General features: G+C 36.2%; 3 protein-coding genes across 4 annotated transcripts in view; 2 read left to right on the top strand and 1 right to left on the bottom strand.

Moving 5' to 3' along the window:
• The window catches only part of LOC127859042 (failed axon connections homolog), a 141,423-nt gene that overhangs the window by 52,083 nt on the left and 64,317 nt on the right, over nt 1-25,023 (bottom strand). The gene's annotated exons all lie outside the window — the stretch shown is intronic.
• LOC127859038 (uncharacterized) lies at nt 855-24,782 on the top strand. The gene is made up of 13 exons (XM_052396429.1): nt 855-891; nt 1,032-1,082; nt 1,484-1,566; nt 6,608-6,679; nt 8,516-8,609; nt 9,205-9,299; nt 10,003-10,071; nt 10,455-10,599; nt 10,886-11,038; nt 18,319-18,449; nt 19,242-19,338; nt 20,876-21,040; nt 21,379-24,782. Exons 1-13 carry the CDS (start codon nt 873-875, stop codon nt 21,636-21,638), a joined length of 1,434 nt encoding a protein of 477 aa, XP_052252389.1. The 5' UTR covers nt 855-872; the 3' UTR covers nt 21,639-24,782.
• Nucleotides 13,135-18,243, top strand: LOC127859039 (uncharacterized). The gene is made up of 2 exons (XM_052396430.1): nt 13,135-15,181; nt 15,876-18,243. The coding sequence occupies exon 1, from the start codon at nt 13,294-13,296 to the stop codon at nt 14,266-14,268; it is 975 nt and encodes a 324-aa protein (XP_052252390.1). The 5' UTR covers nt 13,135-13,293; the 3' UTR covers nt 14,269-15,181; nt 15,876-18,243.

Raw genomic sequence — 25,023 nt, 5'->3', positions numbered from 1 at the left:
AATACAAAATTAATCATACTTTCCTAAGCATAATCTGTATGTGTACATCAATAATTACAAACTTTATCAGGTCAGAGAAGAAAAAGGAGGTGGTGGATAAGAGACTGGCTTTTAAGACGACCCGGCTCTTGGTTTTGGATGGAGGAGGTAGACTCTTCCCCAGACACGGCTGATTCCATCATTTCTGTTACGCGCTGTTGCTGCCGGTTGCATGTTCTCTTTTTGGTAGTCATTCTGTGTATGACAATACAAGAGGCTGTGTGCGCAATGTTCAATCGTAGTTCGTTCCTACCTGTCAGTACCAGTCCGTCGCAATTCCAACTGCTTCGTAGCGGACCGTTCTAGTTCGTACTAACCCGTACTAGACCGTAGCGGATCCGTAGTTAGATCTTACCGATTCGGGTAGCATCGTACTTAATCGTACCAGACCGTAGCGGATTAGTAGTTTGATCGTACCGATTTGTGGCACTCCGTACTTAATCGCGTTGATCAGTAGCAGTCCGTACCTTTCCTTGTTCGTTTTCCAACATTTTGATGGAAGATTCGTTGTGCTCCGTACTGAAATCGTAGCGGCCTTCGAATTTTTACAATTTCGTAGTCATTCGTAGCCGATTGAATCGTAGCTCAATCGTAGCTCTGATTCGTGACAGTGTGACCGAGGCATTAATGACCACCACTCCGAACATTTTCCAAGAATGTGCGCAAAACTACATAAATTTGGTCGAATTGCTTTGAAGAACTAAATAAAGAGCCCGCAAATTAAGTTTGAATATTTATTTGAACTTCATTAAACTATATGGAGATGTCTCTTTAAACATACCTTATCAGTTCTTATTAATTAAGTAATTGAGAACAGTCTATTCAGATAACACATGACGACGCTTGCAAACGGTATGTTTCTAAATGATAATTTAAAGAAATATAAATCTCCTAATTTTAAATTTGAATCAATTGTACCGTTTAATAATGTGTTTAGTTTAAAATATTTAATATATTGCATGTATATTAACAGCATTGTATTACAAATGCAGGCATAATGCGTTGGCTCATTGCTGTTACGTGGCTATTTCTTGTCCATAAAGGTAAGTTTCGTTTTATATTTAAAGCGATTTGCTGCGAAAGAGATGTGAATGTAATCTAACATAACATGTTTAGGATTGGTCATGACGTTTTTTTCTACGACCATTATCCTCCGACCTTTAAATACAGTAGGAGAGTTGTCAGTGTGTGGCATACGTATGTGCAGTTAGTAGAAGACAACCATGCAGCTTACACAGGAAAAGTGTCCGTTGCGATATGACTCAAAAAGGGCGAAATCCCCAATTAAAGAGATAAAAAAAATATTGATTAACAATACGTTTCCAACGATTCGTATGTAAAGTTAATGTTTAAATGATGAACATTGTATTTATTTTCACCTTAGCTTTAAAGTTTGTGACGAATTTCAATACGTCACAAATCATTTTGTCCGACATTTTACCAGGTGAAGCTCTGACGTGTTTAACATGCGCCAAAGTTGAGCAACCACGCTATTGCACCACAGTCATTACCTGTCCAGATAATGATGTACGTATTTGTGCCGTGTTTTGAGAACACTGGGCATATTGCATGTGCGTAAAGTGTCATCCCAGTCTGCACATGCTAATCAGGGACGACAATTTCCGCTTTTATGGAATTTGTCGTTTAGAATATGTCTCTTCTTAGTGAAAATCCAGTTTAGGCGGAAAGTGTCGTCCCTGATTAGCCTGTGCGGACTGCACAATTTGTCTATAGACTATGTTTTGGATAAAATGGATTTCGGAAAAATATCAAGCCACAGTAATTGACTATAATATAAAACAAGAGTGATAATAGTTTCTTTCGAGGCACCGTTTAATATTAAAGTGTTGGCCAAGCAAATATTCAACGTTGATTGTTTTAATTAACAGCAGAAATCAATAAACAAGTTTCTTTGAGGTACACGGCTTTGTCAGTTATGATTTGACAAATTTAAAACATCTCCAACATTTATTTTGCAAAAACATTTGTTTCGACGAAATTAATGTGTTGCTTCAGTTCGTTTATCGCAAACGAACTGAAGCAACATATTCATTTGTTGAAACAAATTATTTCGCCATTGAGAGATAAAAGTAACTTTACAATTGTAGGACATAACTTCTTATCACCATATTCTATTGTAACATGACCTCTATTTGTCAAAGTATGACGCAAACATCACGCGTTTTTGGCTTGTTTGACCGATTATAGATGCGACCGAAAAGTATCGCATCTTATGGTTGTGATGAGTATTATGGTTGTCATGTCGCAAGCCCAGTTTTCAAAACTTTTTGTTTGTTTAATGTTCGATTTCCTTTTGTTAAGTATTGAATGTTGGTAATAATGATAGCACGTGAAAGAAGGGTGCGTTAAAAGGTTTTGTATAACAAATATAAAATAGCCTACAATATTTGATAAACATAAAAAAAAAATAATACACAAACAACTAATCTGACCAAGAGATGACATTGAAACAAAAATCGACTTTGAAATTAAAAAAATAGTTTGTACGAAAAGTGAACACAAAGATCGGTTACATGATTGCTAGGACCCTATATACTATAAAGATGTTATCAGTATTCCAAATTGTGTATTCATTTGAGGCAAATAAAAACATTTAACAGTAGTACACGTTTGACTTATTACTTGACTTCTTTTAATGCATCAATATATGCATACACGTATAAAACTTTTTTTTTAATTAATTAGCATTTACTGAATACGTTGGAAGAAAGGTGCCATGGAATCCAAGTCTTAATAAAATGCTTCAACATATAAAATATAAATGATTATTAATATAACGATATACCGTTTTAATTTCATTGTTAATTAAATCATTCTATATAGTATTATATATACACGTATTGTAGAAACGCATGTATAATTATACTACATATATTCATCATCATCTTCATCAATCCCTTGACCGATTTGGCCGTTGGGAGGAAATGAGGGACGACGATACAGAAATCCTCCTCCAGTCATATCTGTTGTGTGCTGCTTAGAGTAATTCATTCATGGGAAGGGATGTCCACTCTTTTACATTGTCCATCCAGCTTTTCCTCTGACGGCCTCGACGTCGACCTCCTTCTAGCGTGCCCTGGAGAACAGTTTTGAACAGAAAGTCGTGCCTGTTGACGTTTCAAAACCAAGCCAGCTTTCGTCGTTTGACGGTCGCCAGTAGGGGCTCTTGTGGACCAACAAGTGTTGCAGTCATTTTCCGTACGTACCCGTTGGTCTTGTGCTCCGTGTAGGAGATGCGGAGCAGTTTTCGGGGACATTTATGTTTAAATGCCTATATACTGCGTTTGATGTCCGCGTAAAGCGTCCACTTCTCGCCGCCGTAGAGTAGAATGGAGACTACGAGGACTTGTAGAGTCTGTACTTGGCGGGGAAGCTGATGGAACTGCTTGCCCAAAACCTGCTCAGTACGGCCATCGCTGCGGTCGCAATGGCAACTCATACCTCAGCGGTACTGGTACCACCCTTGGACATGGTTGCGCCCAAGTACTTGAAGCTGGTCAATTCTTCTAGCTTCTCGCCGTTCGTGGTGATGTCTGCACTGGTGTTGGTCGTGCTGTTCACCATGATCTTTGACTTCTCCGTGATGACCTCCATCCCATATGCTCCTGCGCTTTCATAGAGTATTTTGGTTAGATCTTGAATTTCACTGCTGGTGCCTCCCCTGAGGTCAATGTCATCAGCGAATCTCAAATTGGAGATGGGTCTTCCACCGATGAAGATGGATGTGTGGTGATCATGGAGAGTCTCCTGCATCATCATCTCAAGGAAAAGGTTGCAAAGGACGGGAGAGAGCAAACATCCCTTACGCCCTCTGGTGTCCTGAAGATGTCCTCCGGCTGTCCGTTGAGAAGTACTGCGCTATTGGCGTTTCCGTAGAGTTCTTGAATGACTTTCACCATCCCTTCGTCAATGTTGTATCCTCTCATAACATGCCATAGGCCATCATGTCACACGAGGTCGAAAGCTTTCATTTTTAAAGTCATTGAAACTGTGGAAGAGATCACATTGGTATTGCAGGTGTTTCTCAATGATGATTCTGCATTTAATATCTTTTCCACTGTGATCCGCCCAGCTCTGAATCAAGCCTGCTTTCGGTCAGCAATTCCTCGGCCTTACTTTTCAATCGATTAAGGATGATGCGTAGCATGACTTTGCTGGGATGACGGATGCGACTTATGGTGCGGTAATTCTCGCACAGCATGAGATTGCCCTCTTTCGGTAAGTTTTTAGGCAGTGACTAGGTCCACTCCTTGGGCCACTCCTTCATCTCACATATCTTTTGGCATAGTGCCGTCATTGCTTCAGTTGTTGCCTCTCCCACGTGCGTTATAAGCTCGGAAGGGACGTTGTCCACTCCCGCAGATTTTCCTGCCTTAAGACTTCACACTGCCTCCTCTTCCTCTGCCTTAAGTATTGACGAACTCTCGTCGTCCGCTTCTGGTCTGGAGTTTTTCAGAAGCAGACTGGAGTCTGGTTGAAGCGTGTAGTTATAGAGGCCAATTCACTATTCAGTCCATCTGTTTAGGACTGCGGCACTCTCGGTAAGGAGATTCCCGTCAGCGTCTGATATAACACTGGCCTTGTGCTGACTGGTCTTCGTTAGGGTCTTGATGGTGCTATAGGCTGTTTTACTGTTGCTTACGGTAATCTTTTTGTCGATGATGGTTTATTGTTCCTCAATCATTTCCTCCTTGCCCTCTTTCATCTTCTTCTTTACCTCCATGTTCGCATTCTGGTAATTTGCCCTAGAGGTCCATGATTTCGCTCGTCACACATGGCTTGTTTTTTCTTTCTCTCTTTCCAAAGCACTTTTCTGGCCAATGGAAGTAGCACATCCTTGATGGTGTTGGTTATGGTGTAAATGTCATTGTCTAAGATGTTAAGGACTGCAAACTTGCAACCTATTTGTGCTTGAAATACCTCTGCTATAACTGGATCTTTCCATTTCTCAACTCTTACGCGAGGGTTTTTTCGCGATGCGCTTGCTCTCTAACTTTAGCTTGATGGTGGTGAGCACTTAGTCGTGGTCACTTTCGATGTCTGCGCCAGGAAACGTTCTTGTGTTCGCCTTGTTGATGCTGGACTTGAAACGTTGCGACGCCAGTATGACATCGATCTGGTTGTGAACTTGGCCGTTTTGAGCATGCCAGGTCGCTGTTCTGGACGGTTTGTGTGGGTGCAGCGTGTTGGCCAGGCTGAGTTGGTGGCTTCTGTCAAACTCAAGAAGTTCAAACCCCTGTCGTAGATTTCTCCTAAGCCAAATCTACCTACTGTCAATAACCCCCAGTGCTTAACATTGAACGTTCCAAGGCGGTGACCCCAGCTTTATTCTACTATGTTGGTATATTGTTTTGTTTTGTGCCGTACTGTACTGTTTTGGCAATTGGTTACTTGCCATAAATAAAGAACCACGAAGGTATGTTTCATAGAAATGCAATACTGCGGGAGCATCACTTCTTTATATTGATTCGCATCTGGTCCAGCATTGGCGTTCCAGTCACCTTGGACAATGAGGATGTCACTCTTTGGGACCTTGGCTATGATACGCTCTAATTCTTCCTAGAACTGTTCAATACATGTATAAGTATAATGTAACCACGTGATTTTCATAAATAAAGGAATTAATGCACGACTTCCGAGTACTAAACTAGTTTTAAACAATTGTTTAATAAAGCAGTTATTATAATTTCCACTAATTGTTTTATGACTATAATGCCCATTTATTAGAAATTAAAAACAGCTAACTACTAGTGTCTACTTGTAAAAAACAATTCTGAGCTAACTCTGCATTGAACTGTATGATCTGACTTGTGTGCCTCTATTAGCATTGTCATCTTTACTTTAAAAGATATGCTATTAATAACTACACACACATCAACAAATTCGTGCCTCGTATAAATTGGAAATATAAATACATTTATTTAAAGTTTTAAAGTTTAAATATATGGACACGCATTAACTTGAATTTAGGTTAATTGTACAAAAAGAGTGTAGGTTATATATATTCGTATAAGTTAATATTTACCGCTAATTTAAACAATTGTGAAATTTAAATGGTCAAGAATCAAGCAGAACTTAGTGGTCCAACAATATGTTGGCATTTAGTTAATTTGGAAAAAATTCTCAAACGATTGGCTTTTGATGTTGCCGCTGCATTAATTATCGAAAATAGTATAGAACGGAAGTGAGTTAAGTCAGCTAAAAAAAACTAAGCAGAGATCAAACTCTTGAACAGGGATTTATTAGACGTTGGTAAAGTCTGACCTTGAAAATTGCACGACTTGCTTAGTAAAAAGTTGAATGTATATTTTAGGTGGAAAATGTGTATACCAAAAGACCCGACCAAAAGCGTCCATAGTATAAATTGATTAAAGTTGCAGAATATTAACACTTTTGCTTGTTCTATGCATGTTATTTGTTAACAATCGAACTATACAGTAATACCATAGGGTGTTTGTTTTGGGGTAGGGAGTGAGGGTTGAGGGAGTTGTGTGAAACGTATTACTCAGATTGTTTGTATCTACAATCAATTAACTTTTTTATTTAGGTTTGTTTCATTGAAAGAAGTATTAATTCGTTTGGAGAAGCATTCTACTCCCTGGGATGTACGAGAGATCAAGTAGGTATCGAACAAATAAAATTAACGCGATAGTTGTGAAGTCTTTATCATTCTTTAAGCGCTTGAAGTGTAGCTTTTGTTCATATTCGGTATTGTCTTTGCATGTGTTCTTCGTCTTCAATTTAGCCATACAAGTATTTTAGCAGAATATTCAATTCCGGGATATCGATTCCATAAATTTTGTAGAGCTTTTCATTCGTAACATTTTATTAAATATAACATATTCATCGATAAAGGTCAGGGTCAGATTTTGAGCTCTAGTAGTAAAGAATACGAAGGTCTGATATCCTTACGTGTTGGTTACGTCTTTAAGGTAGCGCACCCTCAATGATTTCCCGCCATTTCTTCTAAGATCAAAGAGCCTTTTTACCTGTTTACTTATGGATATCTAATTTAAGCAGAAACGTGTTTTGTAGTTGTAGTGGCCTAGTGGTTAAGGCGTTAGACTAGAAGTCTTTTGGGATCTTCCCGCACAGGTTCGAATACTGCCGACACCGCATACTTTTTGCAGCGCGTTTTATTTCTTAACGTTTTTTTTAAATATAGCTTATAAGCTATGTTTATTGTTAAATATGTTGCAATTTTTATGCATATTCTTCAATTTTTAAATTAAAACAACGTTATGGCTAAATTGAGTGATTTACTGCTGAAAATACGAATCGTGCATGTTGCATTTTTATTTTTATTTCAAAAAGTAAACAGTAAATCTGTCCAAATCTTGGTATTTCTGCTGTATATAGTGTATCTATAAAAACGTTCAAATTTTTCCTTAAATGAAGCTATTTTGAATTTTATGACACTTTGTTTTTAACCAACCAAATTTCTACTTGGCTGAAGCCACTAATATTTCATGGCGCTCTTCCATAGATAACAAATTATACAAGATTAATGTCTGTAAAAGAATACTTATTTCATCTTTTTAAAACTTTAAACACCTTTACTGCATCTGTACACACCAACTGCACGACCATATTTGGAAATCTGGATGAATTATGGAACTTTCATATACTCCAGGGGTGCAAATAAACTGGGCAAAGGCCGAGCGTTGGGTGGTTTTGAAAAAATCAGTATTTTTTTTAAGCATGGAAAGCCTACCGAAAATGTGCATGCAGTTCAGTGAAATGACGCTGATTAAGAAAATAATACATCAGATTTATTTGGAAAGGTGTCCATTACGGGTGCGCTACCTTAAAATTGCAAAGTACAACTACGGAAGCATATTTGAGTGACACATTACAGTACCTTAACAAACAGTATATATAATAATGCGACTGATGTTCTGCGAATTGTGTTTACATAGGAAACACCAGAATCGCAGAGCTGAGATTTCACCTTATTTATATTTGAACCCTTCAACCCTTTGGTGGTGTGTGTATGCAGTAGTTCGTTTACCCGTCCCTATCATCAATGAAATCATACTTCCAAGACACTGTCAGTGACAGAGTTATAACTAAGTGTAACGAAAGCCCTGTAACTTTCCATTTTTAAATTGCTGCGTCTTATAAGCAGGTTGCTTGTCTGTCGATGCAGCAGAGGTTGCAAAAAGTTTGTTGTTTTCGTAAACACATGATATAATCTATTAACAATTCCAAACACATATCTAGTAGCATTCTTAACATATGGTTCAACATCAGGTAATGAAGGCAACTTGAATAAAGACGAGATTATTTCAGTATTACCGGTATCTCTTAGAAATGTTACTCACTGTCTTGACTGGCTATTTCCTTTCTTTAAATGTGCTCTATAATTATGAATTATAAGAAAAACCTAATTTCGTGTCAACAGCGTACTCATATTAACCCATGCGACAATTTTATTACCGACGTGTATACACAGGTGTGCAGAAACCTAACTTCAACTTCTTCGACGAGTCAGTGCTCACAATGTTGTCATAAAGATCTATGTAACCACGAGGGTTGTGGCGAACCAGGTAGGTCATGCAATTTATATAACTGAAATAAAAGGTGTAAAATTATGTTGACTTATCTTAATTTCATTGATTTATATCCATTGAAAAATATTGATAAAATAAGCATATATTTTCATGTAAAAACAATAATGAAATGATAGCAGCATTAATTTTTATCAATCGCTCTTATATATAATTTATATCAATCGCTCTATTTATGCAAACGCTCTATTTCGTTAACATGATAGTTTAATACTTTAACAAGGCAGTATAAAGTTAAATTCTACAACACAATAAAACGTTGGTAGTGGTAGATTTTTATCGAGTGCATCGGGATGTCTTCCATACGGCCATCGCCCTTGGATTACCTTAAGGGTTACGGGGGAAAGTGCGATATACGTGAGACGTCCCATTACATACACGACCTTTGAGCCTTAATTAACATTCGTGAAGCAACAAGTACACTGCACCTCGGTTCTCATGCGAAATACTCGTGAGTATTTATCGAGGGATCGAACGCTGCGAACCCTGAGTACTGACGCCCGTGTGTAACCAGTTGACAGTGGACGCTCTTGTCAAATACCAGTCTACTACACATATATAAATTTGTTCATAGGCTATCCGGATTCTCGTGGACCTGTTTGTTACAACTGTTTAGAATCAGTATCCGACGGAAGGTGTCATCACATCGATATATGTCGACCCGGCGAGGTAATATCACATCAACACTGTTGTGTGTTTTTGTTGTTGTTGTTGTTTTTGTGTTTTTAGTAATGAATATTAACCAAGTATTATTCAGAAAAAATCAACATAATTTATATAATTTAATATATGTATGAAAAATAATTCACATATGTGACTTAATCTAATAAAAGTATGAAAACTCATATATTCTTTAAAGGGTCGTTGCCGTTGTAACTACTTAATTTTATCACGCTTTTAATAATATTTTAATTACGAAAAGTCCTGCATAAAGACATGAAGGTGAAAAAAACACTCAAAATTACATGTAAAGACTTTTTTTTCATTTAAAAGAGAAATAGAAATAATTAAATGCATTACCCAAAGTAGGCATCAAACTTACTGCTTAGGCATGATGCTATGAAGCGATCGTTCTAACCAACTGCGTCACCAGGATCAATTAAAGGTTTAAGTGAACTATGGTTATAGAAAATAGTCAAAATTATAACGAACAAATCTATATTTTAAAATTGAGAAAAGTACAAGACGTATTTTATGAACTGATTGTTTTATTTCGGAATGGGTTTATCTTTTTTCATTATATACACCACGATAAAAAAAAACATGTAATGTCAGCTTAAACGTCTCATACCTTTCGATGATATGTGCCTTTTAACAGTATAAGCAAACATCTAATAAAGACTCGATATATTATATTTCAACTCGTTCACAGGTGTGTAGTGTCACTGGGAAAGGCATGTTTGGAACAACATTGTTTGCATCGAAATGCTTGAAGCAAGAGGTATGTACGATATTCTTTTTTGTCAATCATCAATTTATAAATCAGTTCCATATGTATTATCGCGTATTTCCATCAGTTGTTCGTTGAAGTTGAGTTCTCTCTGATAAAGTGATATGATATATTAAAACAGACATAAGATATTAATTAAACGCATTTTCTAGAATAAATGATATGCATAATATACATGTAAATCTCTGTGCTCGTTTTCGCGCTGAAATCATACACTTTTTTATAATAAGTAAGCTAAATCGTTATCAGGCTATTGGGAGTGTATGTAATGTGTCGATTGTATACATTTGCCCAAAGTAAACTTGCTTTATAATAGGAAAACATGCCTTTCTTTTGTTATAAGTATGTTCATAAACATAGCAATACGTTTGCAGATTTGTGGAATGCGTCAAGACCATGGCCTAGACATAATAGGAAAGCGGGGCTACAGAACGAGCTCACGCTCCCGATCATTCGACGTTCAGGACTGCTTTCAGTGCTGTACTGCGGACCTGTGTAACAAGAACTGCCATGACAGCGGTAACATACAGCATCCTCGTTGAGTTCCATAACAAACCATATACATGAATATGTGCATGATGCAAGTATACACTATAAAACACTGTGATCGTTATTTGCATGCACATCGGTGTCTTTAAAATGTTTTCAGGCGCCCTAATATGATGCGTTTTTCTACAAATCAACGTAAACAAGAAAGATTTCAATGTGAAAAAATGTACTCATTCTTTTGAAGTTGACACATTGAAAGTCAGAAAAAACGTTGAAGCACTTAATTGTTTAAGTCGTTTCCCACTTTACATTGTAGTGGACGGTCAATGGGGAGATTGGAATTCATGGTCAGCATGTACAAATTGTAACCAGACAAGAAGTCGACAGTGCAACAACCCTTCACCGGAACATGGTGGCAAGGGCTGTGTTGGAAATGCATCACAAACTCAGGAATGCGGAATTTGTCTTGGTAAGTTTACTTATAATTTTGATATAGTTTTAATTGTGTGGATACAAAAATAACTAATATATACTTTAAATTGCATATAAGCTTGATCTTAGATGAACACGGTATTGGTGCTGATTTGCATTTTTTTATGTTATATCCATGGCTAAGAAAAAATATACAAGATAGGAATTAATTCTAAAGGTCCACTACACTGGCATATACCCATCTTACTTTCCTGAAAATTTCAAGAGGCTTCACGTTCTTGAGATATACCTTGAAACATGCTCTAAAAATGGCCTTTTTTTAGCGTTATGCAGTCTCACTTGAATAAATCTATTGATTTAAATGAGAAATGCTCTTGATATCAGCAACAAATGATGCAAACATTATAATCTTACACAGTCTTGTATCCGGTACGATTTGCTGCTTGAATTAATGAAAAAGGTAAAATATTATGGATTTTATAAGTAAAATACTACCAGCAGGGATTTTGTTTCAACACTAAAATTCAAACATATACTTATTGTTATACTCCAATTATTGGTACAAACTTTCAGTAAATTAAACTTGTATTAACATAAAAAATTCAGTTATGTATTAGGATAAGTACAAAACCCATTCAAACTACTAGATAAGCCGGGGTTTTAGCAATAATGATAGTTCATTGGTAAATTTTTTTATTTAAAATTCTGTAGTGTCTGTAACCATTGAAAATTTTATGTGGCAATAGTTTAGAAGTTTTTCCATGCAAAAGTATAAATACTACATTTGCTAATGTGTATTCATGTCATGTCTAAGTTGGCTGAAATTTGCCTTGCTAAAATATTATCATTATTGAAAAAATACTACTTAAAAAAAGTTACAGACACTACAAAAATGTGTAAAAAAGAAGGAAAAAAATCCCTGTTCTATTTCTCATAAATATTTTGTTTTACTCATGAAAAAGTTCCATCTTTTATGTTGGAATGCTACATCATACATTGTGCAATAGATTAAAGCCTGTTTTCATCATGATGCTCTTTGTTCGAGCCGAACGAGAAGCAGAGTGGGGCCTGCATCTCTCAGCAGTAGCAGCTATGCTGCCATATTTCTTTGCTGCCGGGCATATTAATTACGCAAGATATGGTTTGCATTACTTAAGGTCTATGGAAAATCTTCCTGCACATGTCCGAGAAAGATTTCTTGCTGGTGAGAATGTGATGCGCCATCATGCCGGGCTATGGAATGGTATCTGGTCGGATATGTTTATTGAGACCACATTTATGCGCTATGGCCATGGACCTGGAGGAATTATAGGCATAACACTTAAGGAATCCGCTTTAAAGCGTTGGGCACTGAGTCTCCATATATGTAGCCAGCTAATCCAAGACATAAAATGCATGAGGAACATTGAAGAAGAATCTGCACATGTCAGTACACATGCAGAAGAGTCATCTGCTCGAGTGAAAGCCGATAGTGCTGATCGGCGGAATATTCAAAAGAAGTTGAATACATGCATTGATCCAATGAATCCTGCAGAACACAGCACTGGTGTCTTAAACATTGTATCAAGAAGAATTGGTAATGAATGTGTCAATGTTGATGATGCTCTAGCAATTGGGATGGAACAGATAATTGCCTTTGAAAACACATGGCCCGAAGGTTTTCATAGCAAATTGACCAACAAGGTTGTAACAATGGCTATCAACAAAAAGGGGGTGACATGTGAGGCAGGCACAATCTATGACACGGATTTGATATATGGAAGAGTAATAGGTTTAATGTCATCAAGCTCAGTCGACTTGAAAGATGTCCTAAGCCACGAACTTTCAACGGTACCGACCTCAATGTTTGATAACAATGGTAACATGAAGATAGCTACATCAAAATCAACCTTGAAGAGGAAACTACAAGTAACCCAGTCAGCTAGACTTTCATCAACGCCAGACACAATTGTAATAGATGGTTGTGCAGTTCTATGGTGCATACATTGGCCTGCAAATGGTACAGTGCAGGATTTTGTGAATAGTTTGTGGCGATTTGTATTACTACATTTAAGTTCTTGTGATGTGTATCTGATATTCGACCGATACCATCCATTCAGCATTAAGAACGGAACAAGATCCGGAAGAGCCAGTAGTTGCAAGAAAGTTTGTCATAAATTGACCACCTCAACACCTCTCCCAGCCCAGCAAATTATATTGACTAATTTTGAAAATAAGATTCAGTTGATAGACCTAATATGTGAAGACTTCAGATGTAGGGAGAATGATCTACAAGAAGTACAACATAAACTTATGATCACAGGTTCATCGGATATTCCAGTAGAAATTCATAGAAATAACATCATGGACAGAGTGGATTTGCGAACCACCCATGAGGAAGCCGATGTAATTATTCCTCGACAAGTTGTGCAGGCTATAGAAGAGGGAGCTGTCTGTGTCAGGGTCATATGCGACCATACTGATGTGTTTGTTTTACTACTACATGTATATTTGACTATGAACCTTACATGTACAGTCTTAATGGAAAGCACAAGTGCAGACAGAACGATTGTGGATATTGGTGCTACAACACAGAAAAACAAGGCAATAATTCCAAGTTTATTGGCAGCCCATGCGTTGTCCGGCTGTGACACAGTTGCTAGGCTAACTGGGATTGGAAAAATTAAGGTCATCAAACAGTTAGAGAAAGGATTACACCTTGATCATCTTGGTGTCAAGGATGCAAGTTTTGATCTTGTTTTGTCAGAAGCAACATCATTTATTGCAGCGTGCTATGGACGTTATAACAAAGCTAGTATGTCAGATGTCAGATATGAAGTTTGGCTTTCCAAATTAGGGAAGAAAAATATAAGAAATATGCCAAAACTACAAGCGTTGCCACCAACAACTGAGTCTTTCTTAGAAAATGTCAAAAGAGCTCATCTTCAAACATGCATTTGGAAAGCCACCTTAGAACAAGATCCCCCAACATTCAATGTGCTTGAGTTTGGTTGGAAAAAAGAGGTAGTGGGCAAGGTTCTTTCACCCGTCCTAATTGCCGATGATAAACCGTTAGCCCCAGCAAGTGTGTTGAAACTAGTATCGTGTGGTTGTTCATCTGATCAACCTTGTGGAACAGCAAGGTGTAGGTGTTATAGTGCACACCTGCCATGCACCATGTTTTGCAGCTGCCATCAAACGTGCAACTGTGCGAACAGATTAACAAAGGAGGCAGATACTAATAGTGACAGTGAAGCGGAGGACTGTGACAGTAATGATGAAACATAACACATAAATAACAAAACACAATAAAAAAAAGTAAGTTACTCTTTATTAATAAATAACTGGTTGTTGTTGACATGTGTATGACGTTGTTATGTAATCCCTATACTTTTTGTACTGTTTAGAACCGTATAATTGAGACAGTTCTAATGTGGACCTGACCCATATGGTTTTAATCAAAATTAAATTAGTTTATGGTGTAGTATTTACCTTATTTTTATATGGATTTTACACTTTGTCTGATATTGTGACCTCCATTGTTTAATTTCAGGTTTTTTGAAATCAGAATTTTGCATTTGAAATGAGGAAATGATTAAAAGATAAAGGTTCAGACTCAATAAAGATATGATGACAGTTTGTTCGTGAAAAATGTCGCGTTTTTCTCAAAAGCGGCCATTTTTTCGGCCATTTTTGAATTTTGTTGGTGTATTTACTTTGTTATTATTTATTTAATGTTCTAATAGTATCGTTCAACAACAAAAAACACTAACTTTGAGACAAAATAAAGCAAATACATAATTTGTTGGAATAGTTTTGATGATTTCTTCATTTGGGCGGCCATCTTGGCGGCCATCTTGGATTTTTCAAAATGCTCAACAATGCCAGAGTGGCATCCGATGGATTCTAAATCAGGACATATTGTAGAACACGTTTATGCAAAAACATTTTATGCGTACTATAAATCCAGGTATTTTGCTTCACATCCAGACTAATGTGCAAAAAAGGTAATGCAAGACCTCTTGGGATGATATATTATAAGCATTCTTGTGGAATTATTTTATGAACAATTTATTTAGGAACAATATAACCTGATTTTCTTTTTCTAAAATGATTTATCTAAATATGTCTGTGTTTTTTACGAGGATACAACCCTTTAATATGGAAAGAAGAACAGAACAAACCTCTTGTAACGACTCAAGTATGTATCTACCATTTTGATTATGCTACGCTAAAATTCGTAGTGTCTGTAACCACTAACTTCCTTCTGTAAGCCTTAAACCTTTTTTGTTATATGTGAGTAAAATGAAACAAAATTGTATTTTGTATAACATTGCTGATGTCTAAGGTGCATTATTTAGACATTTTCTGTCTGAAATTTGAAATATTTATCATAATAATGTAAATAATTTGTCTTCATAGTGTAGCTTTCTATAAACTGGGATTTTTTCAATTATCTCCTAGAATATGCAATTGGAAACATAGTTTTTTGCATTAAATATCATGAGAACAGTAAATCCAACCGAAGTCCAAAACCATTTGAGAATTTACTGAGATCAGACACAATATCAAACAGTTTGTTTTGATGGTCATATGGTTACAGTCTCTACAATGCCTACACATTTAACTTATTATTGTTCATGCTATCAAAGAGCATATGAAATCATTTTTAAAGCTAAAGTGATGAGTTTTAACCATGTCTGAAGTAACTTCTGTTTTTTACTTTGATCCAAATGGCTGCATTTAATCATTTCCTTTGCTTATGAATGGATCAATGAAGACATGCGCACTGTATGCTTTACACTACATGTATATAAATTTACATTCGTATACTTAAATTAGTAGCAGAAACTTTGAAGAAAGGAAAATGAATTTTGTTTCCGTTCTTGTTTCAGGAAGCAAAGATAAATCAAGCAAAAAAGAAAAGATAAAATAAGACTAGGTTTGGCTGCATGAAGGTTAAGCATTGGGAGAACAAACGAAAATATGAGAAGCTAAAATACAACTATGATGCCTTCGTAGCTGCTAGGCTAGAGCAAAAGAATGGAATCAAAGGACATTTTAGTGTTTTCTTTGGAACAGAAATCAGATTGAAATACATTTATTTTGAAAGTTAAGCAAATTTGGCCTGGAAGAGATGACTGTTTACAGGAATCAATAGATGCCATATTGTTTATAGCGCACAACATCCAGAGATATTATTGAAAGTGGACTTCGCAAATTCAAATTCAGGGCAAACATTACTTAAAGCTTAAACTTCTCTGTGATTATCTTTTTTACACTGAAATGTTTGGAAAGTTTTCCGCACATTATTTGGTAATGCTTATTGCTGCATAATGAAATTCTGGATTATATTAATTTGAAACTCTATACAGGTGTGCCAATTCATATGAGATGCCAAACTCATAATGTCAGATTAGTCTTCTTTGACTTGTATGTGCCCAGCACTGAGAATTGTCAAACTACACGTCTCCTGGACAGCTATTGTTACCCCATGTGTAGTGTCTGTAACCAACTCAGATCATGTACACAAAAAACGTGTTTTAACTAAAATTCTAACAGATCAAAAATCATTTGATATAATGTTAAAGTCACTGTTTTTATGTAAACTTGCTTTTATAGTGCATTTTTTAATGATTTATGCCATTCTGCAACTATTTTTGGAATCATATATTTTGGTAGTGTCTGTAACCAAACTTATGAGCATGCAATTCTACCTTTTATGAAAACTTATGCTTTTTCAAACCAATCGTTTTGATTTATTTTGTTTGAATATACTTCCTGGTTTCAGACAAATGCCTAATTAGCTATCTTGTGGGTCTATAATACAAGTTATAGAAAAGTTTCTTGCTTGGTTCTCTTTTGGTCTGATACCTGATTAATTAATGCTTTGATTTTTTTTGTTAAGATAGTAATCACTTTAGTTTTTTTGCTTTATTTCAACAGTTTATAACCTGTAGTTGATGTTAAAGTGAAAATATCTGAAGTTTTGAAGTTCTGCTATGTTTTTCTTGCATGTTATATGACTAGTGTAGTGTCTGTAACTTGTATTATACCGTAGGATGAAAATGTTAGATAAAAAAGTAATGCATGCATGATCAAATAAAATTCAACTTGATTTGAGTAGGGGATACCTTGAGCTTTAATAATAACACCAAGGAAATGCTGTATCTACAATTTCATTTTTTTGAGTAAGTGAGACTACTTTCAGCACCAATACCGTGTTTTAGCCGAAAACAAATGAAACACGGAAAAAAACGTTATATTAGCGAAACTCAGTTGGTATTGGTTGGGCGGCCGGGCGGTCGCTCGTTCAGTTGTTTAAAACATGTTGCATTAAGATGTCGTATTCCATTTAATAATTGTAAAAGTTCTGAGAAAATCTTGTTGACACTTTGCATAAATACTCCTGAGATATACAACTACGAAATACCTAAAAAAAATGATGCATAATCAATGCATAAATGGATTTTCTAAGGAAATATCCAAACGCAATTGCTCCTTCCGCCAACAGCTATAAAATGCGGTTCACGTGGTTCTGTGATAAGCGTATGCAATGGGTTCCGCTCTACTGCACAAAATTCTCGCTAGATTGCGCTTAAGCATTGTATTACTATCATATTTTCTAAATATCTTCGACAATTGTAATAAAACTTCACGAAAAAGTACCATTGATGGTTCTTTACCAAATATGGGGAAAGTGTAACCATTCCATACACATTTTTTAGATTTGTTTTTCAAATAATTTCACAAAAATGTTTGTTAAGTGGTTTTATACCAAATTTACTAAAAATAGCTCCGCTTCATAACACAAAGTTGTCGATCAAGACAAAATAAATTTTGCATATAAGTTTGACACTCATGTAATACTATCGGAAGTTCTTTAAATTTTTATGAAAGTAGGTATTGGTACAAATTGGTTAAATGCCACAAACATCTAAACTTGTCTTGTTCTTGTTGATACTTTTGGTGAGCTCACAGAAGAAGGTTAACATAGAATGCAACTCTAAAATAGTGTCATATTCACCTATTTAGTTACTTTTCCCCCACCAAGTTATAGCAGGTCCGCATTTTATTTATGCTTTATGTATGCAATCGCTGTTATGTTACTATCATATGCTTCAATGGCAATTAATGTCGTTAGTGTCTTGAATAAATACATACTTTGTAAAAGCTGTTTATATACTTTTATGAACGATCTTCATTCATAAGTTAGAGCAAATTAATTTTGACTTTAGAACATCAACAAGATAAGTCTTAACATAACACGTGTGAAGTGTGATATTCTCAAATTTGTTTAAGGTGAAAAAGAAAACCAATATTTGCTTTTTATTTAAGCACATGATTGTTCTGGTCTTCAAATCATTGACTCCACCCTACATAGCGGTGTGTACACCATAAACACGCCACGCACTCACACCAAGATCCAGGTCTATTGTGACATGGACACGGATGGAGGAGGATGGACGGTAGTAGAGTTTTAATTATAAATACAATAAAACCACCCCTCTCACTTAAACCAAGATACAGATGTACTGTGAAATTGAGACAAATAGAAGGAGATAGGCGATATTATTACAGCGATATTTGAATAATAAAATATTATGCGTCGCCGCGACTGTCGCGCAAAAAATCGCGCGTCGCTTCGTGTTTCGTGCGTCGCCCTTTGAACGCGGGACACGACACACGAAGCGATACACGATATTTTGCGAGACAGTCGCGGCGACGCACGAAATTTTGCGCGACAGTCGCGGCGACGCATGATATTTTGCGCGACAGTCGCGGCGACGCACGATATATTGAACACGATATATCGCCTTTTAGGCTACCTACACAAGGGCGATATATCCTGTAAAATATATCGTGCGTCGCCGCGACTGTCGCGCAAAATATCGTGCGTCGCCGCGACTGGCGCGCAAAATAGGCGACGGTCGCGCAAAATATCGTACGTCGCCGCGACTGTCGCGCAAAATATCGTGTATCGCTTCGAGTGTCGTGTGCCGCCCTTGATGAAAGAAGGGACGAGATTATAGATGGCACTATCCGGATTCCGTAGTATTGTGACATGACGCGGTTGAGGGTTTATTGACGGGGGTATCAGTTTAATTATACTAACAATATCACTCACACCATGGAGACGTATAGAGAAGGTTTGACGGTATAGCTCGCTACACTCTTTTCAAAGTGAAATTCCATAAGATTAGTTAACATATTACGGCTTATAACTTATGAAAATTTGTCTTTACGATGATTTATTCCAGATATTACAAAGACGGTTCAACGGAAGTGTGGATTTTTACAGAAACTTTAGTGACTATGAAAACGGATTCGGCAATGTGGCTGGTGAATTTTGGCTAGGTAAAGTTTATGCAGCAATGTAATAAAAATACCACACATACACATTTCTTATAAATAACATCAGTAAAGAACTAGTTTTGGCACAGATGTAATGAGTGCTTTTACTTACCTCGTATTAATGACTTAGTATGACATGGGATCGGCTTATTGTTCAACGGGATCGACTAAGTAAGACGTGGGAATGTCTTGATAAACGTGGGAATTTCTAAGTATATTTGTTTTATTTAAGGCATTTCCAAACAACGAAATAGTTTTCGATTTTATTAACATCATTTGAATAAAATATGAATTATAACAAATACCCTTTCAAATAACAATAACCGGATTGCTTCGTTATTTAAATTCTATAATGCCGCAAATTGGTCCTCACGTGTTTACGTATGCACGTACAGGCATGCACGTACGCATCTAACAAACTGTATATGAGCAAGACAATCACTGCATGTGGTCACGTAAAGAATTGTACGTCCACACGTAGAGAACTGTACTTGCGCATAAAAGAACATATACGTGCGCATATGAGACATGAAACATGTAGACAAATATACTTCGGATTTTACCCCTCTACCCCGTACACACATGAGTTTTACACTAGTTTTGTAATGTTTTAAATGTAAAAACTTGCACAAATAAATGGAAATGTAAATGTGCAATACTTGTTCCCGGTTTCCGAATTATACATAAAAAATTAAACGGATCGTCAACGATTCCGGTATAAAAATTTGTTGGGACGAGTTAGCATATCAAATTAATATTTTAACCCGTTTAGCACTGTTGAATTTATTTATTCATCTGGTCTCCCGTGAATTATTTAACGATCACAGACGAAACCAACTACTGTTATACCCCCGATAACATACTGATCTGATTTAAGAATAGCATATTAGATGCATGTATAAGTTAGTGCCTTTATGATTAGCATGCGCATGGTGAGACTGAAAAACTGTGAAACGGAGAATAGCCAAACAAACAAACTATAAAAAAAATGTACGAATGTTTTGTACTCTCCTTTGTAGGAATCCACTCTCGCTCAAATATGTTAAGGGACTTGATCGACCGCGAGAGGATTTGGTTGAGAGACCTTCGTTCTAATCAATTATTAATCGATGTTTTATTACGTGACGCGGTTTTAAAACAATTTATTTTTGACCGGTGTTTGACAGTGTCGTTTTTACCGTAATTCCACGAATTACATGTAGATTTCTTTACTTAATTCAAAAAAGTAATTTAAAAGTTCGTGTTATTTCATTCGTCAATGTATGTCAAAATAGCATGCACACAAATAACATTCTGATTTCTTCCACGGGAAATAACATAGTTACAACGGAATATACATTGTATACAGTTGGTTTCGACGACGAGCACATTCGAAGAATGATGACGCTTTTTTTATCTTAACTTGAACATCTGCTCAATGTTGTAATTTTGTCTTCGTGGTCTCTAGGCGGAAGAGAGCATTTCGTATTGGCATGCTTTTGCACTCTAATTCTGTTATTAATGCAACAAATGTTCAAATAAACGTTGTTGGATTTCACAGGACTTAAAAACATCTACGAGATAACATCGCACGGTTACTTTCAACTTCGCGTGAACATAACACGCATCGACGGAAGAACAGATTATGATGTATATGGAAATTTCAGTCTGCAACCGGGACGCAACTATACACTAAATCTTGGGACGCAGTTGTATTCGCAAGGCGGTAATTATCTGCTTGTTTATACGCTTGCTTATTTGTTTGAAACTGTTTGCTAGCAGTTTTGCTTGTTTTATACATGTATTTGCTCGTTTGTGCGTTTGTTTGTTTACTTGTTTTTTGTTTCTAGTTTGTGTTCAATTTTTGTTCTGTTGTTCATGAATATGTTCGTTTGTTCGTTCGATTTCATGTTTACTACCTCATTGTAATAATTGAATTGTTTTTCATGTTATGCACAAGTAATAGATTAAAGGCTCTCTTCTGTATAAATATATCCGCACTTGATAAGAATAATCATGTTGATTTCAAACGATACATTTTTGAAAGATTTGTTTATTTTCCAGTTAAATCCGACTCCACATTCTTCTCAAGCCCAAGCGCCACACCCATTGGCAGTGCCTTCAGTACGTATGATCATGATGTCGACAGCAGTCTGGGCGGGAATTGTGCCGAAACGTATAAAGGTGGCTGGTGGTATAATGCTTGTTTCTCCTTCATGAACCTTAATGGTTTGTATCTCCCTGGAACCGAGTCACTGGGGGCTATGACTTATGACAGTTATCGTGGAATTAAGTCAAGCACGATTATGTTTAAGAAAGTATAATCCGCGAACACAAAACAGTTATTTCAACCATAAGAAAGAAAAAGCAATTTAAATTAAAACAAAAAGATGAATTGTTGTACGAAATTTGTGACCTCGATTTGTTTCTCATGAAATGCTAAATCTGCAGCCTTCTCAAAAGTTGGCGCCGTTGAACAGAAATGATAAATCTTTTCAAAATGGGTGTGCGTTTACTATGAGTAACATTAAAATATTTGATGGTCATAATCCTACACATTTTTAAGCACTTCCAATTGTGTGCACGGTTGCGGTTTACTCAGTTAAATGTCACAATACTTATTCATCTCGCGTTTTAGAGCAGAAGTGTGTAACATTTCAAACAATATTATCACCACTTTCAGAACTTGGATGGATGAACACACTGTTAACACATTTTTTAATAAGAGGCGCGATTTGTAACGTGTGTTAAATTGTTAATTCAATATACATGTACGTTAAAAGTACTAAAGGCAACTTGACACCTTGATATTTTTCATGTAAGCAATTTAGTTAAATTCATTGTGTCTCTTGTGGTTGATATAACTAATTTTGAAAACAAAACAAATTAATAAATGGACAGAAATTATTGCTTATAAATGTACAAGTTAATTATAATATTTCAATTAAGCATTTCCTAGGACGATGAGCAAATTAAAAACAGTTATACAGTGGGATTAACTTTGTTCTGTTTATACAAACTAAAAAAAGAAAACGCATAATATTAAGTATATGTGCTCATGAGAAACGCGTTTTAATAGCGCTTCATATAACATGAACCTTTACGACAAGGATTTATATTGGATGAAACAAACTCAAAATATAGTTTATTAACAGGTAAATTTCGATATATTTTGCTCAATATATACTATTTATATACTATTTAGGAAACGTTCTTTCATAAGTGTCACAAATATGTGTGTATTTAAATTTGGGAGTGATGCGACCGAAATTCGTGTCGGAACTCTCGCTATTAAAATGATAGAGTGGAGTATTGACGCCGAGAGTCTGCCGAAGCAAAAATCATAAAAAGACTCTATGGCGGCAATTTATGTTGACAAGTACACTTAGTACTGGTTAACCACTTAATAAGTATGTGCACGTAGTACTGGTTAACCACTTAATAAGTATGTGCACTTAGTACTGGTTAACCACTTAATAAGTATGTGCACTTAGTTCTGATAAACCACTTAATAAGTATGTGTACTGACTACTGGTTAACCACTTAATAAGTATGTACAATTAGTACTGGTTAACCACTTAATAAGTATGTGCACTTAGTTCTGATAAACCACTTAATAAGTATGTGCACTTAGTACTGGTTAACCACTTAATAAGTATGTGCACTTAATTCTGATAAACCACTTAATAAGTATGTGTACTTAGTACTGGTAAAGCACTTATTTATGTATTTAGTATGATTCTGCACTAAGTACTGCTTAACCACTAAGATTCTCTAAGCTTGCCCAGGTTAAGTGTGGATAAGTTTATTAACTGCCATGGTAGAGGTAAAATACTATTCAATACAGGGAAAAATTGAATGAACAAATAAACAAGACGTTACTATGACATTACTTGTCTTTTGAAACCCTTGACAACAAAATTACAGAGTACGTGTATCATACCTGGTAAGCAAGTGTTTTGCGATTGTGATGATTTTTCGTTCAATTGCTATGTATTGATTTTTTCTTAGAACCACTTCAGTCCATGTTATCACATATGAAAATCAAAGCCATACATTCATAATTTAGCTCTTTAAGAATCAATATGGGTTCAGCTAAGTATTTGTTTTATCTGATGTTCCTTTTTTGATACTTGGTTATGTTCCTGTTTCTTTTTAAATTGTGTTTAATGTGTTACGCACTTGCACTGTCATTTGCTTGTATAATTACCCTTTTGGTTATCATAAATGATGGATGGAAAATTTTGTTGAAAATGTATCTAATACATTTGAGCCTCGCTCTGTGAAAAGGGGGTCTGAACACAGGCTTATTAGGGACGACACTTTCCGCTTTTATTGTATTTTTGGTTTAAAGAAAGGCACTTCTTAGCCTATATCCAGTTTAGGCGGCAAGTGTTGTCCCTGAGTCCACACAGGCTTATCTGAGACGACACTTAGCCTATATCCAGTTTAGGCGGCAAGTGTTGTCCCTGAGTCCACACAGGCTTATCTGAGACGACACTTAGCCTATATCCAGTTTAGGCGGCAAGTGTTGTCCCTGAGTCCACACAGGCTTATCTGAGACGACACTTAGCCTATATCCAGTTTAGGCGGCAAGTGTTGTCCCTGAGTCCACACAGGCTTATCTGAGACGACACTTAGCCTATATCCAGTTTAGGCGAAAAGTGTTGTCCCTGAGTCCGCACAGGCTTATCTGAGACGACACTTAGCCTATATCCAGTTTAGGCGGCAAGTGTTGTCCCTGAGTCCACACAGGCTTATCAGAGACGACACTTAGCCTATATCCAGTTTAGGCGGCAAGTGTTGTCCCTGAGTCCGCACAGGCTTATCTGGGACGACACTTAGCCTATATCCAGTTTAGGCGGCAAGTGTTGTCCCTGAGTCCACACAGGCTTATCTGAGACGACACTTTACGCACAGGCATTAAACCCCTTTTCACAGAACGAGGCTCATTTGTATCCCATTCTTGTTGGGGGTTGGTGTATACCTGTTGTTTGACCTCTTCTCCCCTTAGTGGCCCACAACAATTTTCACTGATTGTATAATTATAAGAACGTTAATTGAAGGTGAAGATCTAAAGAATACTCCCACAGTGGGGATCGAAACCATGACCTCCCGGTCGCTAGACGGACACCATGTCTACTGCGCCACGGCAAATCTAATTATTATTATAAGTTTGTCTGGTGTTCTACTTCGTGCAACTTTTTATTATGTTTGAAAAATTTAATTCCAGTGATTTTTTTCATTCTTAGTTATTATAAAATATTTGTAAACAGATAATGTGTGGTAAAACAAGTGAGGCAGCATTTTTGCTTGCTACGGTTGACATAATACTGGGTATAGTTTTAAGTTTGTTGTGTTGAAGCTAGATTGTACACTTAATATTGGGTACATGTATTCATTCAATAATTTATGCTAGTTTCATCATAAGCTGATGAAAGATTGTATTAAAATGAATATGAAATGTAGTGATTTTGTACTGATTTTAATGAATTAGTTAAATTCTCCACATGCAATCTCAATAATCTGTGTGAGATGCATTAACACACACTTAATTGAAAATTAAATTGCATATTTATTATAACTCGGCACTAAGATGTCATGGTTAATTTCAACCAATTTCATCTTGTTTATGTCATCTTACAATGTATTTTCATAAACACTTAGTCATATAGTATAACATTGTGACACACAAAATAAACAAACATG

The sequence above is a fragment of the Dreissena polymorpha genome, chromosome 14 (genome assembly GCF_020536995.1).
Source record: "Dreissena polymorpha isolate Duluth1 chromosome 14, UMN_Dpol_1.0, whole genome shotgun sequence".
NCBI lineage: Eukaryota > Metazoa > Mollusca > Bivalvia > Myida > Dreissenidae > Dreissena > Dreissena polymorpha.
This window is presented reverse-complemented; position numbering and strand designations above follow the sequence as displayed.